This window comes from Somniosus microcephalus, chromosome 3, assembly GCF_052327205.1.
Source record: "Somniosus microcephalus isolate GS21.2 chromosome 3, FLI_Smic_1.0, whole genome shotgun sequence".
Classification (NCBI taxonomy): Eukaryota; Metazoa; Chordata; class Chondrichthyes; order Squaliformes; family Somniosidae; genus Somniosus; species Somniosus microcephalus.
The window spans coordinates 241050345-241068113 of record NC_140989.1 but is presented as its reverse complement, the minus strand read 5'-3'; the positions used below and the strand labels follow the sequence as shown (position 1 = coordinate 241068113).

The 17769-nt window shown below is 42.3% G+C and overlaps 1 protein-coding gene across 5 annotated transcripts in view; it reads left to right on the top strand.

The window, feature by feature from the left end:
- LOC147121771 (acyl-CoA-binding domain-containing protein 6-like) overlaps positions 1-17769 on the top strand; it is a 281478-nt gene that overhangs the window by 147884 nt on the left and 115825 nt on the right. For 3 of the 5 annotated variants that reach the window (XM_085982264.1, XM_085982259.1, XM_085982263.1), the window contains one exon: positions 228-317. The exons of 1 other annotated variant lie outside the window; for it this stretch is intronic. In XM_085982264.1, the coding sequence (XP_085838390.1) occupies positions 228-317 (90 nt within the window). Of the gene's footprint in view, positions 1-227; positions 318-1962; positions 2186-17769 lie in introns of those variants that run through there. One more of the 5 variants, XM_085982262.1, reaches the window with a different exon arrangement.

Genomic DNA, 17769 nt, shown 5'->3' with positions numbered 1-17769 from the left:
ACCTATGAATTCAATGCATAGTGAGGTGAATGTGGCACTAAATGTCAAACACTATGAGAATGAATCCTTGTAAAACTAGTACTTTTCAAAACTCGGACTAATGCATGTTATGTTGAAACTTTTTTTTTCTTTTGTAATTATGATTTAGTGCTGATTTGATAATTGAAGTGCCTGTAACTAAACACCCAATTACCCTGAATATCTCCCCATTAATTTTGCTTCCGTAGGGCAGAGCACTATTACATTGGGCATGTGACCGAGGGCATAAAGATCTAGTCGGCATGTTGCTTCAACAAAAAGCAGAAATCAACAGTCAGGTGAGTTGACACATGCCACTGTCAAATGATCTTTATTATACATTATTTCTTATAATTGTGGTTGCAATTTGTACAACTAATACAGTTTTTTTTATTCTGCAAATTCAAAGTAGTTTAATAAGATAAAACGGCAAATGCACCGCTGGTCCATCAACATTTAAAAGACAGCGTGACATTTTTCTTGTAATACTTTAGCAGCATTTGCCACTGTCCTTTTAGCTCTTGGTTTAATAAAGCATCGTTTATCAAAATAATTTTGCATGGTTTCTTCTAACTTGAAACATAAATAGATGTGTAAAAGTAGAACATTTAGTACCAATAACGGTGAATTGTTGGGTTTGCTTCCCTTCTGGGATAAATACACCTAATTACTCCGCACTTGGGAAATTAGCCCGTTAATGCACGTCAGCGGGCGCAACGCCTCCGTTGGTATTTCCATTCTCCCTGGAGACGATGATTTTCTTGACTGAAAATTTAAAAAGAAAATGCTAAGCAAGTGATGTGAAAATACTCACCTTGCACTTCTGATTTCTGAATCAACTTCAATCCCAGTGGGAAAACTGCCCATAATATCAAGGAGCTACTGCACCAGCGGGTGGCACATACCAATTCTTAGTAACGTCTGAGAATGTGCCATACTTTGTGCGCATAGGTGATACTTGTGGGTAATCGCTGTTTCATCGTATTCATAAAACAATAATTTTTTTGTTTATTTGTTCCTGGTCTTTGGGCAATGCTGGCAAAGCCACATTTATTGCCCATCCCTCATTTCCCTGAGAATCGTAATAGTTTATACAAGACCATTTCAGAGGACATTAAGCGCCCACCACATTGGTAGTGACCTGTCGCCAGAATGATAATCTACTTGTGTAATTGCAATATTATGATCGATGACAGTTCCCAATAATGGTCTGATATTTTACTTTATGCTGCAGGAAGTGTGATAATTGCTCATTAATCAGTGTCTTCTTAATACTTCACTTTCCAGTGATGTGGCGCTCCAGTCCACTTCTCCTTAAAAAAAAAAAAGGTGCTGTCAGAAGAGCATAAAGAATTGTATTACACTTGTAATACGCACTGTTAGTTATTTTCATTGTGGACATGAACAGTGCTTTACTTGGGTTTAAAAAATATATATATTTTGTAGGTGGTATCTTACGGCACTTATATGTTGGTGAAATGCTTTTTCAGTGGTACTGCACTGCTCGTTCTTAATTCTACTGCAATAGAAACTGGCCTTTTTGTATTGCCAGGCAGTTTTCACAGCAATTTAACCTACTCTGAAACAACTGTACCAACTTGCAGTTTGCGATGACTTTATTCAGTGCCTCTATCTTCCTATTTGTTGGGGAATATCACAAGATAGGTTTGGATGAAGAAGGTCCCTTCATCTTATTTGATTTCAGTCTTACTGGCTTCTCAATATAGCATCTAGCTGTGCCTTAAATGAGTCTAGTGTCCTGATTCCTGTCTTAAACTTGCCCTTCACGGCCTGAGCCTGTGTCCTCTTGTCCTGCTGCGCTGGCTTTTCTGAAAGTATTATTTTTCTATCCTATAAAGTATTTTCTATATCCCTATAAGGTCCCCTCTGAAATGACTCCTTTTAGTACTGGAGAGCCCTAATTTATCTCGTCTTCCCTCATAGCTCATCCTCCTATCTCTATACAGGACATACCAGTCAGTTAGAAGTGCTTGTGCTGCCATGTTCTCCGGCTACCTCTGACAGGAAAGTCTACATTGGAGGCTGAGGTGGCGATGCTGCAGAAATCTGCTTACTTCGATGCTGTGCCCCACCTCCTATAGCAGGGGTCCCACTAGATTCACATTGAGTTCACTGCCAGTGGCAGTGGACCTGTTGCTGCCAAATTGCTTGTATACATGTATATTAAATAAACTAATTTTGCCCATCTGTCATTGGAAAATTTTTGTTACTGAGGAGTGTTTAAAACATAGAGGATAATTTGGGAGGGGCTGGTGAGCAGGGAGAGCATTCACTTGTGTGAAATACCCTTTCATTTTGCAGCACTTAAGAGTTGGAGGGGTTTCTTTCATACTCATGCATAATCACATCTTGGGTTCAGTTTTCCTATTTGAGAGAGTTTTGATAAACTTTACTTTTTTTTGTGGACACGAGATGAAACCCTGTTAAATTCTCCGTGCTCTGCAGACCCAGCAATCTGGATGGAGTCAGGTCACATTCCAGTGCTGGCTACAGGTGTGAAGGGGGTATTAACCACAATTATCACAACGACCAATTACTCTGATAATGTTGTTGTTTAGTTGGACAATGCCACTTCACTCTTTTGTTGGCATTTTAAACCCTCTTCACAAATTGTAGTTTACTGGAAATCCTAGGAACAACGTGGAGCATTCCAGGCATTGCAGATGGGGACTAAGGTGTTTTTCTTTCCCTTTCTTCGTAAATGGGAAGATGATTGAAAACAAATTGTTGAGATTTAAATGTAATTTTTTTGTGCAAGAAACCCAATTTATTTTTAGCCTCTTGAGACTTGAGATTTTTTGTGCTGCGCCTTTTAGAGGCAGGGAAAACTGTTTGTAGTCAGGGCAGGTATATTCACGTGATCTTGATCTAACTGAGTGTAACATAACATTTTTTTAAAATTGCTTTATTTCTAATGTAGGTCTTGCAGACCAAATAAAAAAACATTTTCCTCCCTATGGCCAATGGCCTGTCTTGTTTTGGTACCAATTCCAACATGGTGACCAGAGCTGAGCAGAAACACTCTCTTCATAGCTGTAAAATTACTTGCATGTGAAGAAATGCTGGTTATTGCTGGAGGTGGGGGTGAAGGACGTTTAAAAGGCAGGTTTTACTTTGTGGTATAAATGGGAATAACGCTGTCGCCATGTTTGGGTGAAATCTGAGCTGAATTCGGTGCTAATTACGAGGACCTTTATTTATCGCACGCTGGGTCCAAGATGGCTTCTGATGTCCTTGGGCAGCTCAGTGTATCAACTGAATCAGGAAATGGGTTGAGCATAAATGCTGCAAGAGCTTGCTGATTATCTGACTTAAATGCACCCTTGTAGCATGTTGCTGTGGTAAATGCAGAGTGATTCCAACCGTTGGGTAAATATGGCTTTTGGCACCTGTTAAGTAAGGCGACCGACACAAATGTAAGCGCTCAGGAGGAGCTGCACTGACAGAGCTGGCCCATCCTAAAAACTTCAAATCTCTGCTGTTGGCCCCAGCACTTCAGGCAATGTTGGAAAACAACAAAATGAAAATCCAAACTTGATCAGGTCTGTGGGGAAGGTGACCCACTGACTAATAGATGTCCCAGCATAACAGCAATTGTGTTTGTTTAATTTGTTTTTTTTTGCTTCTTGGGACTCTAAGGACTTCGCTGTGGACTACACAAGGGACCTCAATCAGGTGAACAGTACCACAGCGATTTAACTGTGTACCATTGGAGGTGCAGGTTCTGAACAAAACATTACATGAAGGGCCTCAGTCAGAGTTTACGTTGATCTAAGGGCCAGGTTGATCATCGCCAAGGCTGATCAAAGCAGGAGAAATACTTAGATAAATCGAGAAGTGTTGGTCAGATGAAGCCACGATTGGGTTTCAGAAGCATGTGGGGAGGAAGGCACAACAGGATTTGCACAGCTTTGAGGTCCTTGAATGAATTACACTTATGTGATGATACAGTGCTTCACGAAACTGGGGATACAGGTTTGAGAAATTATGTTTAGGATGTCATATTTGGAGCTTATGAGGATAAAAAGAGGAAAGTTCAGAGGGAACTGAAGATTCATAAACCATCTTCCATTGCATGTAGTAACTGGGGTGCTTACAAAATCCCTAATGTTAACGATAGCCAATATTAATCCAATATGGCGACTCAATAAAAAACATAAAATAAATAATGACAGTGTAACTTGCTGCAGTTTGAGTGGTATGGTGAGGCTATACCTGCCCTAGTTCAAAACTAGAGATTTGCAGACACTGCTGAATGAGTTTGAACAATTAAAAAACCGTTCAAGGTGGGCTGAATCCATGTCACAAAACTATTCAATTATTGCTATTAGATGTTTTTTAATTAATTAATTTTATCTGTGGAAATTCCCTGGAAAATTGTATTTTCCTGATCACTGCCATATAAATGTTGCTAATTTTATCTATACGGCAGTGTCATTTTTTCTTTTAAGTGCTGGATGTTTGTAACATTTAAAAGCCAAGCACACTATTTCTATCAGAGATGATCTACGGTAAAATTTTCTGTAAGTTTCTAGTTCTTTGTAAGAGATATACAATATTCTGTGGTAATATATATATATTTATATCTGTAGAGAAATACTTCTTTCAGATTTTTAAAAAATATTCGTTTATGGGATGTGGGCGGAATGGTAGAGTGAGGGATATGCCAGGCCATGAGGTTACAGATTGTGGTGGAATACAATTCTGCTGCTGCTGATGGCCCACAGCGCCTCATGGATGCCCAGTTTTGTGCTGCTAGATCTGTTCTGAATCTATCCCATTTAGCACGGTGGTAGTGCCACACAACAAGATGGAGGGTGTCCTCAGTGTGAAGACGGGACTTCGTCTCCACAAGGACTGTGCGATGGTCACTGCTACCAATACTATCATGGATAGGTGCATCTGCGACAGGTAGATTGGTGAAGACGAGGTCAAGTTGGTTTTTCCCTCGTGTTGGTTCTCTCACCACCTGTCGTAGGCCCGGACTGGCCGTTATGTCCTTCAGGACTTGACCAGCTCGGTCAGTAGTGATGCTACCGAGCCACTCTTGGTGATGGACATTGAAGTCCCCCACCCAGAGTGCATTCTGTGCCCTTGCTACTCTCAGTGCTTCTTCCAAGTGGTGTTCAACATGGAGGAGTACTGATTCATCATCTGAGGGAGGGTGGTAGGTGGTAATCAGCAGGAGGTTTCCTTGCCCATGCTTGACCTGAAGCCATGAGACTTCATGGGGCCCGGAGTCAATGTTGAGGACGCCCAGGGCCACTCCTTCCCGACTGTATACCACTGTGCCGCCACCCTTGGTGGGTCTGTCCTGCCGGTGGGACAGGACATACCCAGGGATGGCGATGGAGGAGTTTGGGACTGAAAGGTCATTGGATTTAAATCTCAATGTATTTTGCTTGCATTATTAGCCTATGTAATCCGACAGTATAATGGGTCATTAGGTGTGGAACAATTTGTGTTTTGTTGAAAGATAGATTTGAGAGGATTAAACACAGCAAAAAAGTGTAATTTGTTAAATTATCTGCATGATTTGCACTGGTATTGTCTGATGTTCTTTATCTGCTACAGGTGTACATAGGACAGAAAGTTCAAATGTGAAAACAGCAGCTATTCAGAGACATGAAACAGGACACCAATAGCACATTGGCCTTTTTATACCTCAGTGCACCCCCTTTAGAAAATGGCCTGAGGCCTACAACTTTACCTTAATCCACAGAGATTTAGGGTGGGCTGGCTGCATGCAACACCAGGGCAATTTATATTGCAATTAGATCCAAATTAACTTTTGTTTTCCATTTCTAGTTTCATTGCTGGTGGTTTCCTTGTTCAAGGCCTTATGCCATTTGCAAAAAATGTTTCTATTAAAGAGTATCATAAATAACCCTTTCAAAATTAAACTAATGATTGCCTTCACCATCCTTTTTTAATTTCTGCCCCATTTAAAATATATATTTGATATTTGTTTAAACAGTTAATGTTGATGACATCATCAAGTGGCATGAAGGGAGTTGCTGAGCATACTAAAGTGAAGGAACCTGTTACCCCTATTAGCAGTACGGCCATTTGACCTACGGGTGCCTTGTAACTTAACAGTGCGTTTGTTAATTCGGCTCTCTAACACTGTCATGTTCAATAATTTGCCCTTAATGATATCACCAGAACTTGCCTTTTAAACTGTTTGAAAATAAAGGCAAAAACACTAATGGCTGTTAAAGTTAATCATTTCTCTTTAACTGTTTTAAAAGGGTTCTGATGATATTCCCTCTTGAAGATCCCAAGGTTTATGGCACAACTTGTGCAATTTGGAAAACAACAAAGGGCATTCAACAATCAATCAAATTTGCACTGATGCCTCAGTTTGGCAATTGTGTCATAGTTTCTTGGTCCCAGGAAGACCTCAGATAGTGTTGACATTGCAGTGATCAGATTTAGTTCTGGGTTTTTACTGCACTGATATATTGGAATATTGTGACTGAATTGAAGGTGAGATGATGTAATGGAGTTTGTACCAAATACAACCTGATGCTAATGCACCAACTGCACAGGAGCTGTATTCCAAGTGTCTGTCACCTATCTGCGATGCTAAATAAGTGAATACTACCTTCTCCATTCGCTACACACCCTTTCTATTCTGTGGTGTTGGCTTTAGTGTTATGGTGGACATACAACTATCTTAGCTTGCAGCACCTATGCATAGAAGTTGACAGTGACCCAACAAGTCCCAAATATGTGAATTGTACCAGAGAATTATGTAGGGATGGATACTCTCCTGAATGCACTACGATAATTAATGTTTTATATCACAATATAGGACATTGGTAGATGAAATACCTTGGCCTAGAAATTGGGTTGTGGCGCCAAGTTCGCCTGGGTGCTGATTTTTGCGCAGCATTCGGAGCATTAACGAACGTCAGAAATTCAGTTTCAGTGCCCCTAGAGGGAGATGGGGCGAGGCTCAAGGCGCTCCGCGTCCCTCTTAGGGCGCTGAAACTGAATATCGCAGCGCAACGTGCCGCAGCGCCACACGCTGCGGCACGGCATGCTGCGGTACTGCAGGCCTTCCTCCCATTGTTAAGGGGGAGGGGCCTGCAACAGCGCGATCCCCGATCGCGAGTGCTGGCAAAAGAGCCCGGCACCGAGGAGAAGTGCTGGGCTCTCGGGAAACAGCCGGCAATGCCGCGGCGGGGGGGGGGGGGGGGTCAGGAGGCTGGGGACGGAGGTGCTGGCAGGCGGCTGCCGAAAAAGGCGGCCGCCCCGCACCTCCACCTTAACTTGCGCCACTGCTGGCACAGCAAGGCCCCGTAAACCGGGCGCGGGTAGCGAACGGCTCTACAGCGGCGTTCGCTACCAAAAATCACGATCGAGGCGCTAATGGGGCGCTGCGCACACCAATGACGTCATCGGTGGCGGCACATCGCAACAGGCTAACGCCGCCATTAGCGCCCCCGCTGAATATCGCGGGAGGCGCGGCCAGTGGCCCTACAGCCACTGACTGCCCTCTTTAGGCGCTAATAGGTGGCGCTACATACCCAATTTCTCCCCCCTTGTGTTTTAGTTATTTTAATGTCTCCTATTCCAAAATAAAAGAATCTGGAAGGTTGAGTATTGCTATTAGTAAATAAGTAATTTAGAAATAGTGCTTTACCATGCATTAGTAGTTATTAATGGACACGGTAAGAAGAAGAAGTAGTTATTAAGATGACCTATTGGATGGCTTCTTTCATGATAATTTGACTGAAGTACATTAGTACATATGTAGCTGTAGAGGTATTATTGCAACATCTTGCCAACACATCAAGATGATGTCTTTTCTTCCTAACCATTGTACCTGGAATTGTGCAGGCTATAAATAACTGAGTGGGGAGCACACACCATATGCCATAGTGCTCAGCAATAGAAAACTGATAGCAACACCAGGAAACTTAATTGCTTTGTACCAATGAGAGAAAAATACATTTCAGCAAGGCATAAAAAGCCTATCCTAGCAAGTAATACATAAACTTGGGTAGAGTACTTGCCTTTTTTAAAACTTCCACACGCATTGCTGACTTTTATTAGGGATATTATTAGGATTGTGCCAGAACCACTTGGCACCAAGGAACCCAAGCAAAACTGAAGTCAGTAGTGGTCAAGGGAAAAACCCTGCAGTAGCTAGAGTCATACCTGACATAAACGAAGATGGTTGTAGTTGTTGGAAATTGGCCATCACAATTCTAGGACATCACACTCAGGGTAGCGTCCTCAGCTCTACCATTTTCAGCTGCTTCATTAGTAACTTTCCCTTTCTTATAAGGTCAGGAGTGAAGCTGTTCACTGATGATTGCAGTGTTCAACTCCATTCACGTTTCCTCTGATAATGAAGCAGCTCATCACAGGTTGGCTGATAAGTGGCAGGTAATGACCATCTTACACAACAAAGACCCAACCACTTCCCCCTAACCTTCAACAGCCCTACCATCAACATCCTGAAGTTCACGATGACCAGAAGCTTAACCAGACCAGCCATATCAACACTGTTACTACAAGAGCAGAGCATAGGTTAGGTAGTCTGCATTGAGTGGGTCACCTCCTGACCCACTCAACGCACCAGTGCCACCAGGACTGCAGTAATTCAAGAAGATGGCCTAGCACCACCTTTTCAATGCAAGTAGGGGTGTGCAATAAATGCAGCCATGCTAGCATTATCCAAATCCTGAGAAATAAAATAAAAATCATAAACTTGGGTGCAGTACTTTTATAAAACCTTCCACATATATTGCTGATTTTTAATTAGGGATTTATTTAAAGATACAGATTAAGAAATAGTTGTACAAAGCACACTCAACTTCTCATTCACAGGATTTATAATGTAGTAAGGATCCTAGCCATTATTGAAAGAAGAACTTTAGTGTACCATTATTGTGTATTGCTCTTGGAGCCAGCTATACCTGCCATGTCTCACGCATTCTGCTCCTGCTCAGCTTGATGCTCAGTTAGGCGAATGAAACAGTGTCCACTGAGGGGTGCCATGATGCATTTAACATCTTTAGCAGATCAGCTTACTTTTTCCTACGAATTCCACTAATAGTCTTGGCCAAAAAAGAAAGAAACTCCTTACGTGTAGGCTCAGCAAGTTCGCTCACTGATGGGCTCTGCACTTTCCCCCTTGATAATCAGAATATGAAGCAAATCTCTTAACCACAAGACATTTACCTTCAATACAGCACAGTATGCCAGAACTGAACTGGTTACATGTTAAGTCAAGGTGTTGCTCTTCTGTAACTTAGTTTAAACTGCAATATTAACCATGAGGCAAGATCATTAATATCCAGAGATGGTGTTCGAAACTTGTGCTGAGTATGTATCACCAGGCCACTGTATTTTGATTTTTTTTGCCTTGTGTATATATAAAAAATGCTAGTGTTCTAATGGATATGTTGATCCTTGTTTAATATTATGAACACTGTCCTGTCCCATGAGTGATTTTATGCAAAAGAAAGAAAGACTTGCATTTCTATTGCGCCTTTCACGACCACTGGACGTCTCAAAGCACTTTACAACCAATGAAGTACTTTTAAAATGTGGTCAATGTTGTAATGTGGGAAACGCAGCAGCCAATTTGCGCACAGCAAACTCCCACAAACAGCAATGTGATGATGACCAGATAATCTGTTTTTGTTATGTTGGTTGAGGGATAAATATTGGCCAGGACACCAGGGAGAGCTTCCCTCCTCCTCTTCGAAATAGTGCAATGGGATCTTTTACGTCCACCTGAGAGAGCAGACGGGGCCTCGGTTTAACGTCTCATCCAAAAGACAGCACCTCCGACAGTGCAGCACTCCCTCAGCACTGCACTCCCTCAGCACTGCACTGGACTGTCAGCCTAGCTTTATGTGCTCAAGTTCCTGGAGTGGGACTTGAACCCACAACCTTCTGACTCACGAGGCAAGTGTGCTACCAACTAAGCCACAGCTGACACTGATTTTTTTTTTTTGCCCTGTGTATATAGAAAATATGCTAGTGTTCTAATGGATATGTCGATCCTTGTTTAATATTATGAACACTGTCCAGTCCCATGAGTGATTTTATGCAGCTTAAGATTTATTAGAAATTGATATTGGCAGAAAAAAAATCAAGTTTTCCAATTAACTACCTGAATGTATAATTTCTCAAGATACTCTGTGTTTGTTGCCACCAAAGCTTTATTTATTATTAAAATAACATGATCCATGAGCTACTCTTTCCATGACTCCTATGTTTGCTAATTATAATTGCTACAGTCAGAGAGTGCAGGAGAGTTAGCGAGGCAGTCTATTGGATTGAAATTCATAACTTAATTGAGGTCAGAGTCCAGAGCTCCGAGAACAAAAGTCTTAGCTGGGACAAGGCTGATCAATAGTAATAAATATCTGGCTTGGCTACAAGCAGTTTATTGTGAGGGATTAGCAGTCTGTGGAGATTGAGAAAGAGAGGGACTGGGAACTAACTGAGCTGCCAGACATTCATTAGCATGATTGGTGGGATCCTTGCACCCTTTTAGCTGCTCTGCTGGGAGATGCACTAACAACAAAATAAGACTGACTGGGACACCACGATGAAGGCCATTTGCCTTATTTCTTTCATAGTGTTTTTTCCATTGGTGTATATTGTACTTGTGTGAAAGAAGCAAATTTCTTGTATCCTCTCAACTCATCCACACACCAAAAATATCCTCATCGTTAATGACAATGTCTGTTTGGACACTTTGCTGAGTTCAGAGCAAAGCCAAACTCTGGGGGACGTCCAATGTCCACTAACGGAAGGCTATAGAACAGATCCAGGTGTTCTGCTCAGAGCAGCTGTCGTCAGCCTATACCTTCAAACTTGCACGTATATCCTTTTTACTAACCATTCCCCTTGCTCACTGCTCCCATATTATTCCCACTCTAAGGGTATGTGGACTGCTTCGTGTCTTACATAGCCAGTGCTGTTCTGTGGGTTAGTAGGCCAAAGTTTCCCGAGTTCACTGGTATGGATTTAGTGTTAGCTGAGGGCTGTCAAAACTCAAGTGTTTGTAATTGGGTTTGAGTGTAGACCACTGAGGAGATTTGTTCTCATGATCACTAGTATTCCAATCACTATTCATTTTTACTTCTTAATAATATAGTAACTCCTTACTATAACAGTCACAGTTCTAAGCACAGTGTTGAAATGTCTCCTGTATTTATCTGAGCATCACAATGCCAGGGATACCTGACTGATTTCAACTGTGTTGCAGTGTGCAATTGAAGAGTTGGTCTTGCCCATGACCTTGTGTGCGTATCTGTAAGAGAACTATTTCACACACAGTATGGAGCTCCGATAAGAGAGTCAATTTGTTTTAACAAATAAATTGTGTTTGAAATGCCGGTAGTTTACTCCTCTATAACCTGTTGCATGCATAATGTAATTTTACGGCAATTGATTTGTTAAATTCACACTTAACTGTAGCAAATGGACTCTTATTAGTTTTCAAAGCTACAAATAATCTGAGGAGAAAATTCAATTAGCAGGAGAACAAGAATATGGCCTAAGAGTTCTGTAAGTGTCCAGTGGCTCATCTACCTAACCCAGTTGTAATTGCTTTAATTATTAGAGTGCAAACTAAGAAAACACCGACTGCCAAGATGCTCGATAGTAACTATGCATAAGGGCACAGTATTTATAAGTATTTCATTTGTTTCCTAAAGAAACAAACTACAGGTTTAGTCTTTGTAATTTACTAACTAAATCTACTGAGGTACCTCAACATAATAAGACTGGCTTCAGTAGATGTTAGATGGGGGTGCATCACTCGTCCCATGCTTAACAGAACTATTTGCATGGTATTGGTGCTTTACTACGATGCCTGGTTTGTAATATTGTCTTGTCACTCCTATCTGCAGACCTTGCATCCCCTATGATCCGGAGTGCACCTTTTACTGCTCGATATCTATTTAATGATAGTGTGACCCAGGGATTGTACTGGAATGTCTCGCGTGCTGCCACATGCATTCTCCTTTCTTAATGGTATGTGGATTGTAAAGCAATCCATCGAGTGAGGCAGCACTTCAAATGAACAAACTGGTATATTTCACATAAAATAAATGAATGAATACAGTACAGTTTTCACAATGAGAAGTCAATTTTGTGGTTATGAAAAATAATAAAAATGCCACTTTATGTCGCTACGCATAGACCCACTTTTCTAGCTATTTCAAAGCTAACTGGGCTAGACTTTCTGTTGCTGCCTGCTAGGGCATTGCTCAGTCATACTGTGTCTGTGTGAGAGAGAGAGAGAGAGAGCCAGCCCCCTATGTCTGAGACATCAAGGGTTTGGCCCACCAATCAAGTCACCACTCCGATTGAAACACCTCCCCTTGGAGCTCTCAAATGTCTAAATCAGCTAAGTCCTTGGCTGTATGAGTAGAATGAAACAACCCATGGCTTCTTGGGTGACACAAGAGAACCATTTATTACAATGCCATGAAATCCTTGAGACTGTACTCAATGATTCCCCCTCTTTGTAGACTAATTAACACTCCAAATGACTGGTCGTCAGCTTGGCTCTCACCAGCTGGGTTTTATGAAAGTAAGACCAGTTTCCTTCTCAGTGTGGGTGAGGCCATCCTCTTTTTTTCATTGAGAAATCAAAGTGCAGGACACAGCCAGGTTGAAAAGCGTAAAAATGGAGGCTAAAACAACAAGGAGTGATTATGTGCCACCAAGATTTTACAATAGATGTACATTCTTTTGAAGTCCTAGTAAAGATATGGAAGTAGGAGACAGTACGCTGAGCCTTGATTTCTGCACAGTGATGATATAGGGTGAGAAAGAGTGTGCTGGATGGTGTATTTAGAGCTTAAAAGGAACAAGAGAAGAAAGTTTAGGGAAGCACGAACTACAGTCGGACGAGAAAGGTTGCATGGGTGAGGTTAGAGGCTAGAGGTCTGCCTATCAAAGTAGAAGCTTCATTTTTTAAATCATTCTTTAGGAAGTGCGCGTCGCTGGCAAGGCCGGCATTTATTGCCCGTCACTAGTTACCCTTGAGAAGTTGTTGGTGGGCCGCCTTCTTGAACCACTGCAATCCATGTGGTGAAGGTACTCCCACAATGCTGTTAGGTAGGGAGTTCCAGGATGTTGAACTAGCGTCGATGAAAGAACAGCGATATATATCTTAAGTCAGGAAGGTGTGTGACTTGGAGGGGAATTACGAGGTGATTGTGTTCCCATGAACTTGCTGCCCTTGTCCTTCCAGATGGTGGAGGTCACGGGGTTTGAGAAGTGCGCCTGAAGAACCCTTAGTGACTTGCTTGTCCTGTCTTGTATCTTGTCCAAGTGTGTATCTTGTCCAAGTGTGTATCTTGTTCAAGTGTATATCTTGTCCAAGTGTGTATCTTGTTCAAGTGTGTATCTTGTCCAAGTGTATATCTTGTTCAAGTGTATATCTTGTCCAAGTGTGTATCTTGTCCAAGTGTGTATCTTGTCCAAGTGTGTATCTTGTTCAAGTGTATATCTTGTCCAAGTGTGTATCTTGTCCAAGTGTGTATCTTGTCCAAGTGTATATCTTGTTCAAGTGTATATCTTGTCCAAGTGTATATCTTGTCCAAGTGTGTATCTTGTCCAAGTGTGTATCTTGTCCAAGTGTGTATCTTGTCCAAGTGTGTATCTTGTCCAAGTGTGTATCTTGTCCAAGTGTGTATCTTGTCCAAGTGTATATCTTGTCCAAGTGTGTATCTTGTCCAAGTGTGTATCTTGTCCAAGTGTGTATCTTGTCCAAGTGTGTATCTTGTCCAAGTGTGTATCTTGTCCAAGTGTGTATCTTGTTCAAGTGTATGAGAGAGAAATTTAGAAGTGCCTTCCAAGATCTGGGAGCAATATCCAAGGCTTAGATAGGCTTCATACTTTTAAGAGAATCAAGAGTTGTTGAGGAGGTTAAAAAAAATGGCACTCGTGTTTCTTGGAGGCAGCTTTAATGATTGAGGAAATTGGGAAGTTCCAATTGAGGTTAGAGGAGAAAGTTAAGTCAACAATGAAAATTTATGAACACTAAGTTTGTAGTTGTCAAAAATAAGAAAAAGAACTGTTGGTTTTACTTGAGAGAAATGAGGAAACCAATATGTTCTTAGTGATGTAATGTTCTTCCAATTTAAACGAAGAGATGGTCCTGATAAAATACCTTGCATCTGACAAAAAACAAAGGATAAAGGTTTAGGTCTCAATCACTCATTTTCAGCAAGGTGCACAGATTATGATGGAATGTTGTAAACAGTACTAGCAATCAGTAGCTTTTCAAGAGCATTTAATTATAAGGTGAAACCCAATACAACTCATTGGCAAGGTCTTAATTTCAATATTTAATTTAAGCTGAAATGCTCAACTTTTACATTGGTGCATTTGACAGGGCTGAGAAAAAAGCACTTGCATTTATGTAATGCCTTTCATGTCCTCAGGATACCCTAAAACAGTTTACAGCCAATGAAGTACTTCTGAAATGCAGTGACTGTTATTATGCTATCAAACATGGTAGCCAATTTGCGCACAGCAAAGTCCCAGAAACAGAAGTGAGTTAAATAACCAGTTAATCTGTTTTGGCGGTGTTGTTTAAGGGGCAATTGTTAGCCAGCGTATTTAAAGAATTCCCTACTCTTCTTTGAATGGTACCTTAGGATCAAAGGAAAAGGATTTGTATTTATATAGTGCTTCTTCATGCCCAATTAACCAAATCTTTCAAGCAATGGCCATTCAGTACCTATAGTAACCAAATTTGAAGTAAATCCAGCAAACGTGTTAATTTGGTGTGCATGTACATAGATCCCTGAAGGCAGCAGGACAGGTAGATAAGGTGGTTAAGAAGCCATATGGGATACTTGCCTTCATTAGCCGAGGCATAGAATATAAGAGCAGGGAGGTTATGATGGAGCTGTACAAAATGCTAGTTAGGCCACATCTGGAATACTGTGTGCAGTTCTGGTTGCCACACTATAGGAAGGATGTGATTGCATTGAAGAGGGTGCAGAGGAGATTCACCAGGATGTTACCTGGGCTGGAGCGTTTCAGCTATGAGGAGAGACTGAATAGGCTGGGGTTGTTTTCCTTAGAGCAGAGAAGGCTGAGGGGGGACCTGATTGAGGTGTACAAAATTATGAGGGGCGTAGATAGAAAGGAACTTTTTCCCTTAGTAGAGGGGTCAATAACCAGGAGCATAGTTTCAAGGTAAGGGGCAGGAGGTTTAGAGGGGATTTGAGGAGGAACTTTTTCACCCAGAGGGTGGTTGGAATCTGGAACTCGCTGCCTGAAAGGGTGCTAGAGGCAGGAACCCTCACAACATTCAAGAAGCAGTTAGATGAGCACTTGAAACGCCATAGCATACAAGGCTACGGACCAAGTGCTGGAAAATGGGATTAGAATAGATAGGGCTGATGGCCGGTGCAGACACGATGGGCCTCTTCCTGTGCTGTAAATTTCTATGACTCTAAGGAAAGCCCACATGGATTTATGAGGGGCAAGGTGTGTCTGACAAATTTAATGGCGTATATTGTTGAATGAAATATAGTGGATCTTGTGAATATGGATTTTCAAAAGATGTTTGAAAAGAAAGACTTGAAAACATTGGTCTGTTTCTGTTAGAACAGAGGATTTTACTGGATGATTCAATAGAGGTGCTTTAAAATTATAAAGGGATGGAACAGAGTAGATAGAAACAAACTTGTTTCCAGTGATTGATGGGTCTGGAATGAGGGGACATAGATATAAGAGTAAATATAAGAGATTTGGTTCAGAGAGTGGGAGAGGCCTTTTTTGCACATAGGGTTGTGGGGCCATGGAATTTTTTTTAATTATTCATTCACGGGATGTGGGCATCGCTTGCAAGGCCAGCATTTATTGCCCATCAAGAGTTAGGAATTGAAGCAGAGACCGTGTGAACATTTACAAATATGTTAGATAGGTGATTGAGGAAAGGGGGGGAAAAAGGCATTTAGCTACTGGGTAGGTACATAGGATTAGAACTACTGCTCATATGAAGGATAAACACCAATACTGGGTAGTTTGGCTCAAATGGCTTGTAATTTTCATTAAATTCTATGGCCACGAATTTAATTGAGGAAGCGGGATGGGGGCGGAGCAGCTGGTTTCCGGGTTCTGGTCCCGCTCCCAGCTGCCTCCGCTCTGCAGATGTGATTTTACCTTGATTGGCCTTGTTGAAGGGATAATTACAAGCTCTCGCCCTTCTTGGGCTATCCCAGATCAGGCGTATTCCTCAGAAGTTCACCCTCAACTTAAGTTAGAGATAGCCGAATTCCATAAGACGCTTAAATGGGTTTAAAGGTTCAGGCTATCTCTCCCTAAAGGAACGGAACAACTGAAGATGTTACTGCCCTCCAAATCGTACTTTTAATAAGTTGAACTAGACTGTAACCTTCCGGATATTATGAGGGTCCGGAATACTCCCCCAGAATTCTGCAACTCCTTACAAAAGTATGTATAGAATTTGGGTTTGTGAGTTTATACAGAATTACTCTGAGACAGTTCTAAAAAATATAGGCCCCCTGGGCGCCGGAATTACCGCTCCGGACGGAGCCGGGAGTGCCAGCACGATATTCAGTTTCGGCGCCCCAAGAGGGACGCGGGACGCTGCTCGAGGCGCCCCGCGTCCTTCTTGGGCGCTGAAACTGAATATCGCAGCGCAACGTGCCGCAGCGCCACACGCTGTGGCACGGCATGCTGCGGTACTGCAGGCCTTCCTCCCCTTAAGAGGGAGGGGCCTGCGCCAGTGCGATCAGAGATCGCGAGTGCCGGCAAAAGAGCCCGGCACCGAGGAGAAGTGCCGGGCTCTTGGGACACAGCCGGCACTGCCCGGGAGGGGGGAGGTGGGATCAGGAGGCCGGGGAGGGCAGCGCGAGGAGGTGCTGGCAGGCGGCCACCGAAAAAAATAGCCGCGCCACTACCGCCACAGGTAGGCCCCGTGAACCGGTCGCAATTTGCGACCGGCGCTACGGGGGGGGGGGGGGCGCGACCCAATATCGCATTCGGGGCGGTAGCGGGGCGCTGCGCACACCGATGACGTCATCGGTGGCGGCGCAGCGCTGCAGGCTAATGCCGCCATTAGTGCCCCGCTAAATTTCGCGGGAGGCGTGGCCAGTGGCGCTAAAGCCACTAAGTGCCCTCTTTGGGTGCTAACTGGTGGCGCAGCCCACTGAATTTCTAGGCCATGTAGTTTTATTTAAGAGCCGACTTTCATTTAACATCTACTGAATCAGTCGCAACATTAACAATTCAAAATACAGATAGCTTACATTTCTTATTTCTCAGAGATCCTTATTCTCAAATCATTACTTTGTTACATTTCTTATTTCTTACTTATTTCTAAATCCAGAACATCCACCAAAATCAATTACTTTGACTCCCCGAGACTCATAGTTAAAGACTTACAGAGATGCCTCTGAAGAGTTGCGAAACACTTTGCCTGTTCAGCGAGTTCTGCCTTTCTGTTGGAAAGGTCTATGTTTTGTACTCTTGGCAGTGGTTTCTTCTTTGATGTTCTCTGCTGATGTCAGCTAATTGTCTTTATTGATACCTCTGTTTGAATGCTTTCTATCTTACTGTCTATTCAACTATTGCATGCATCATTATTTCTCTACCTTTTAGGTGTTCCAAAAAAAATCATAAAAACAATGACAGCAATTTCTGTTTTGATGCCATTCTTATCGAATGCTTTCATTCAATTCTTAATATTGGCTTTACTGG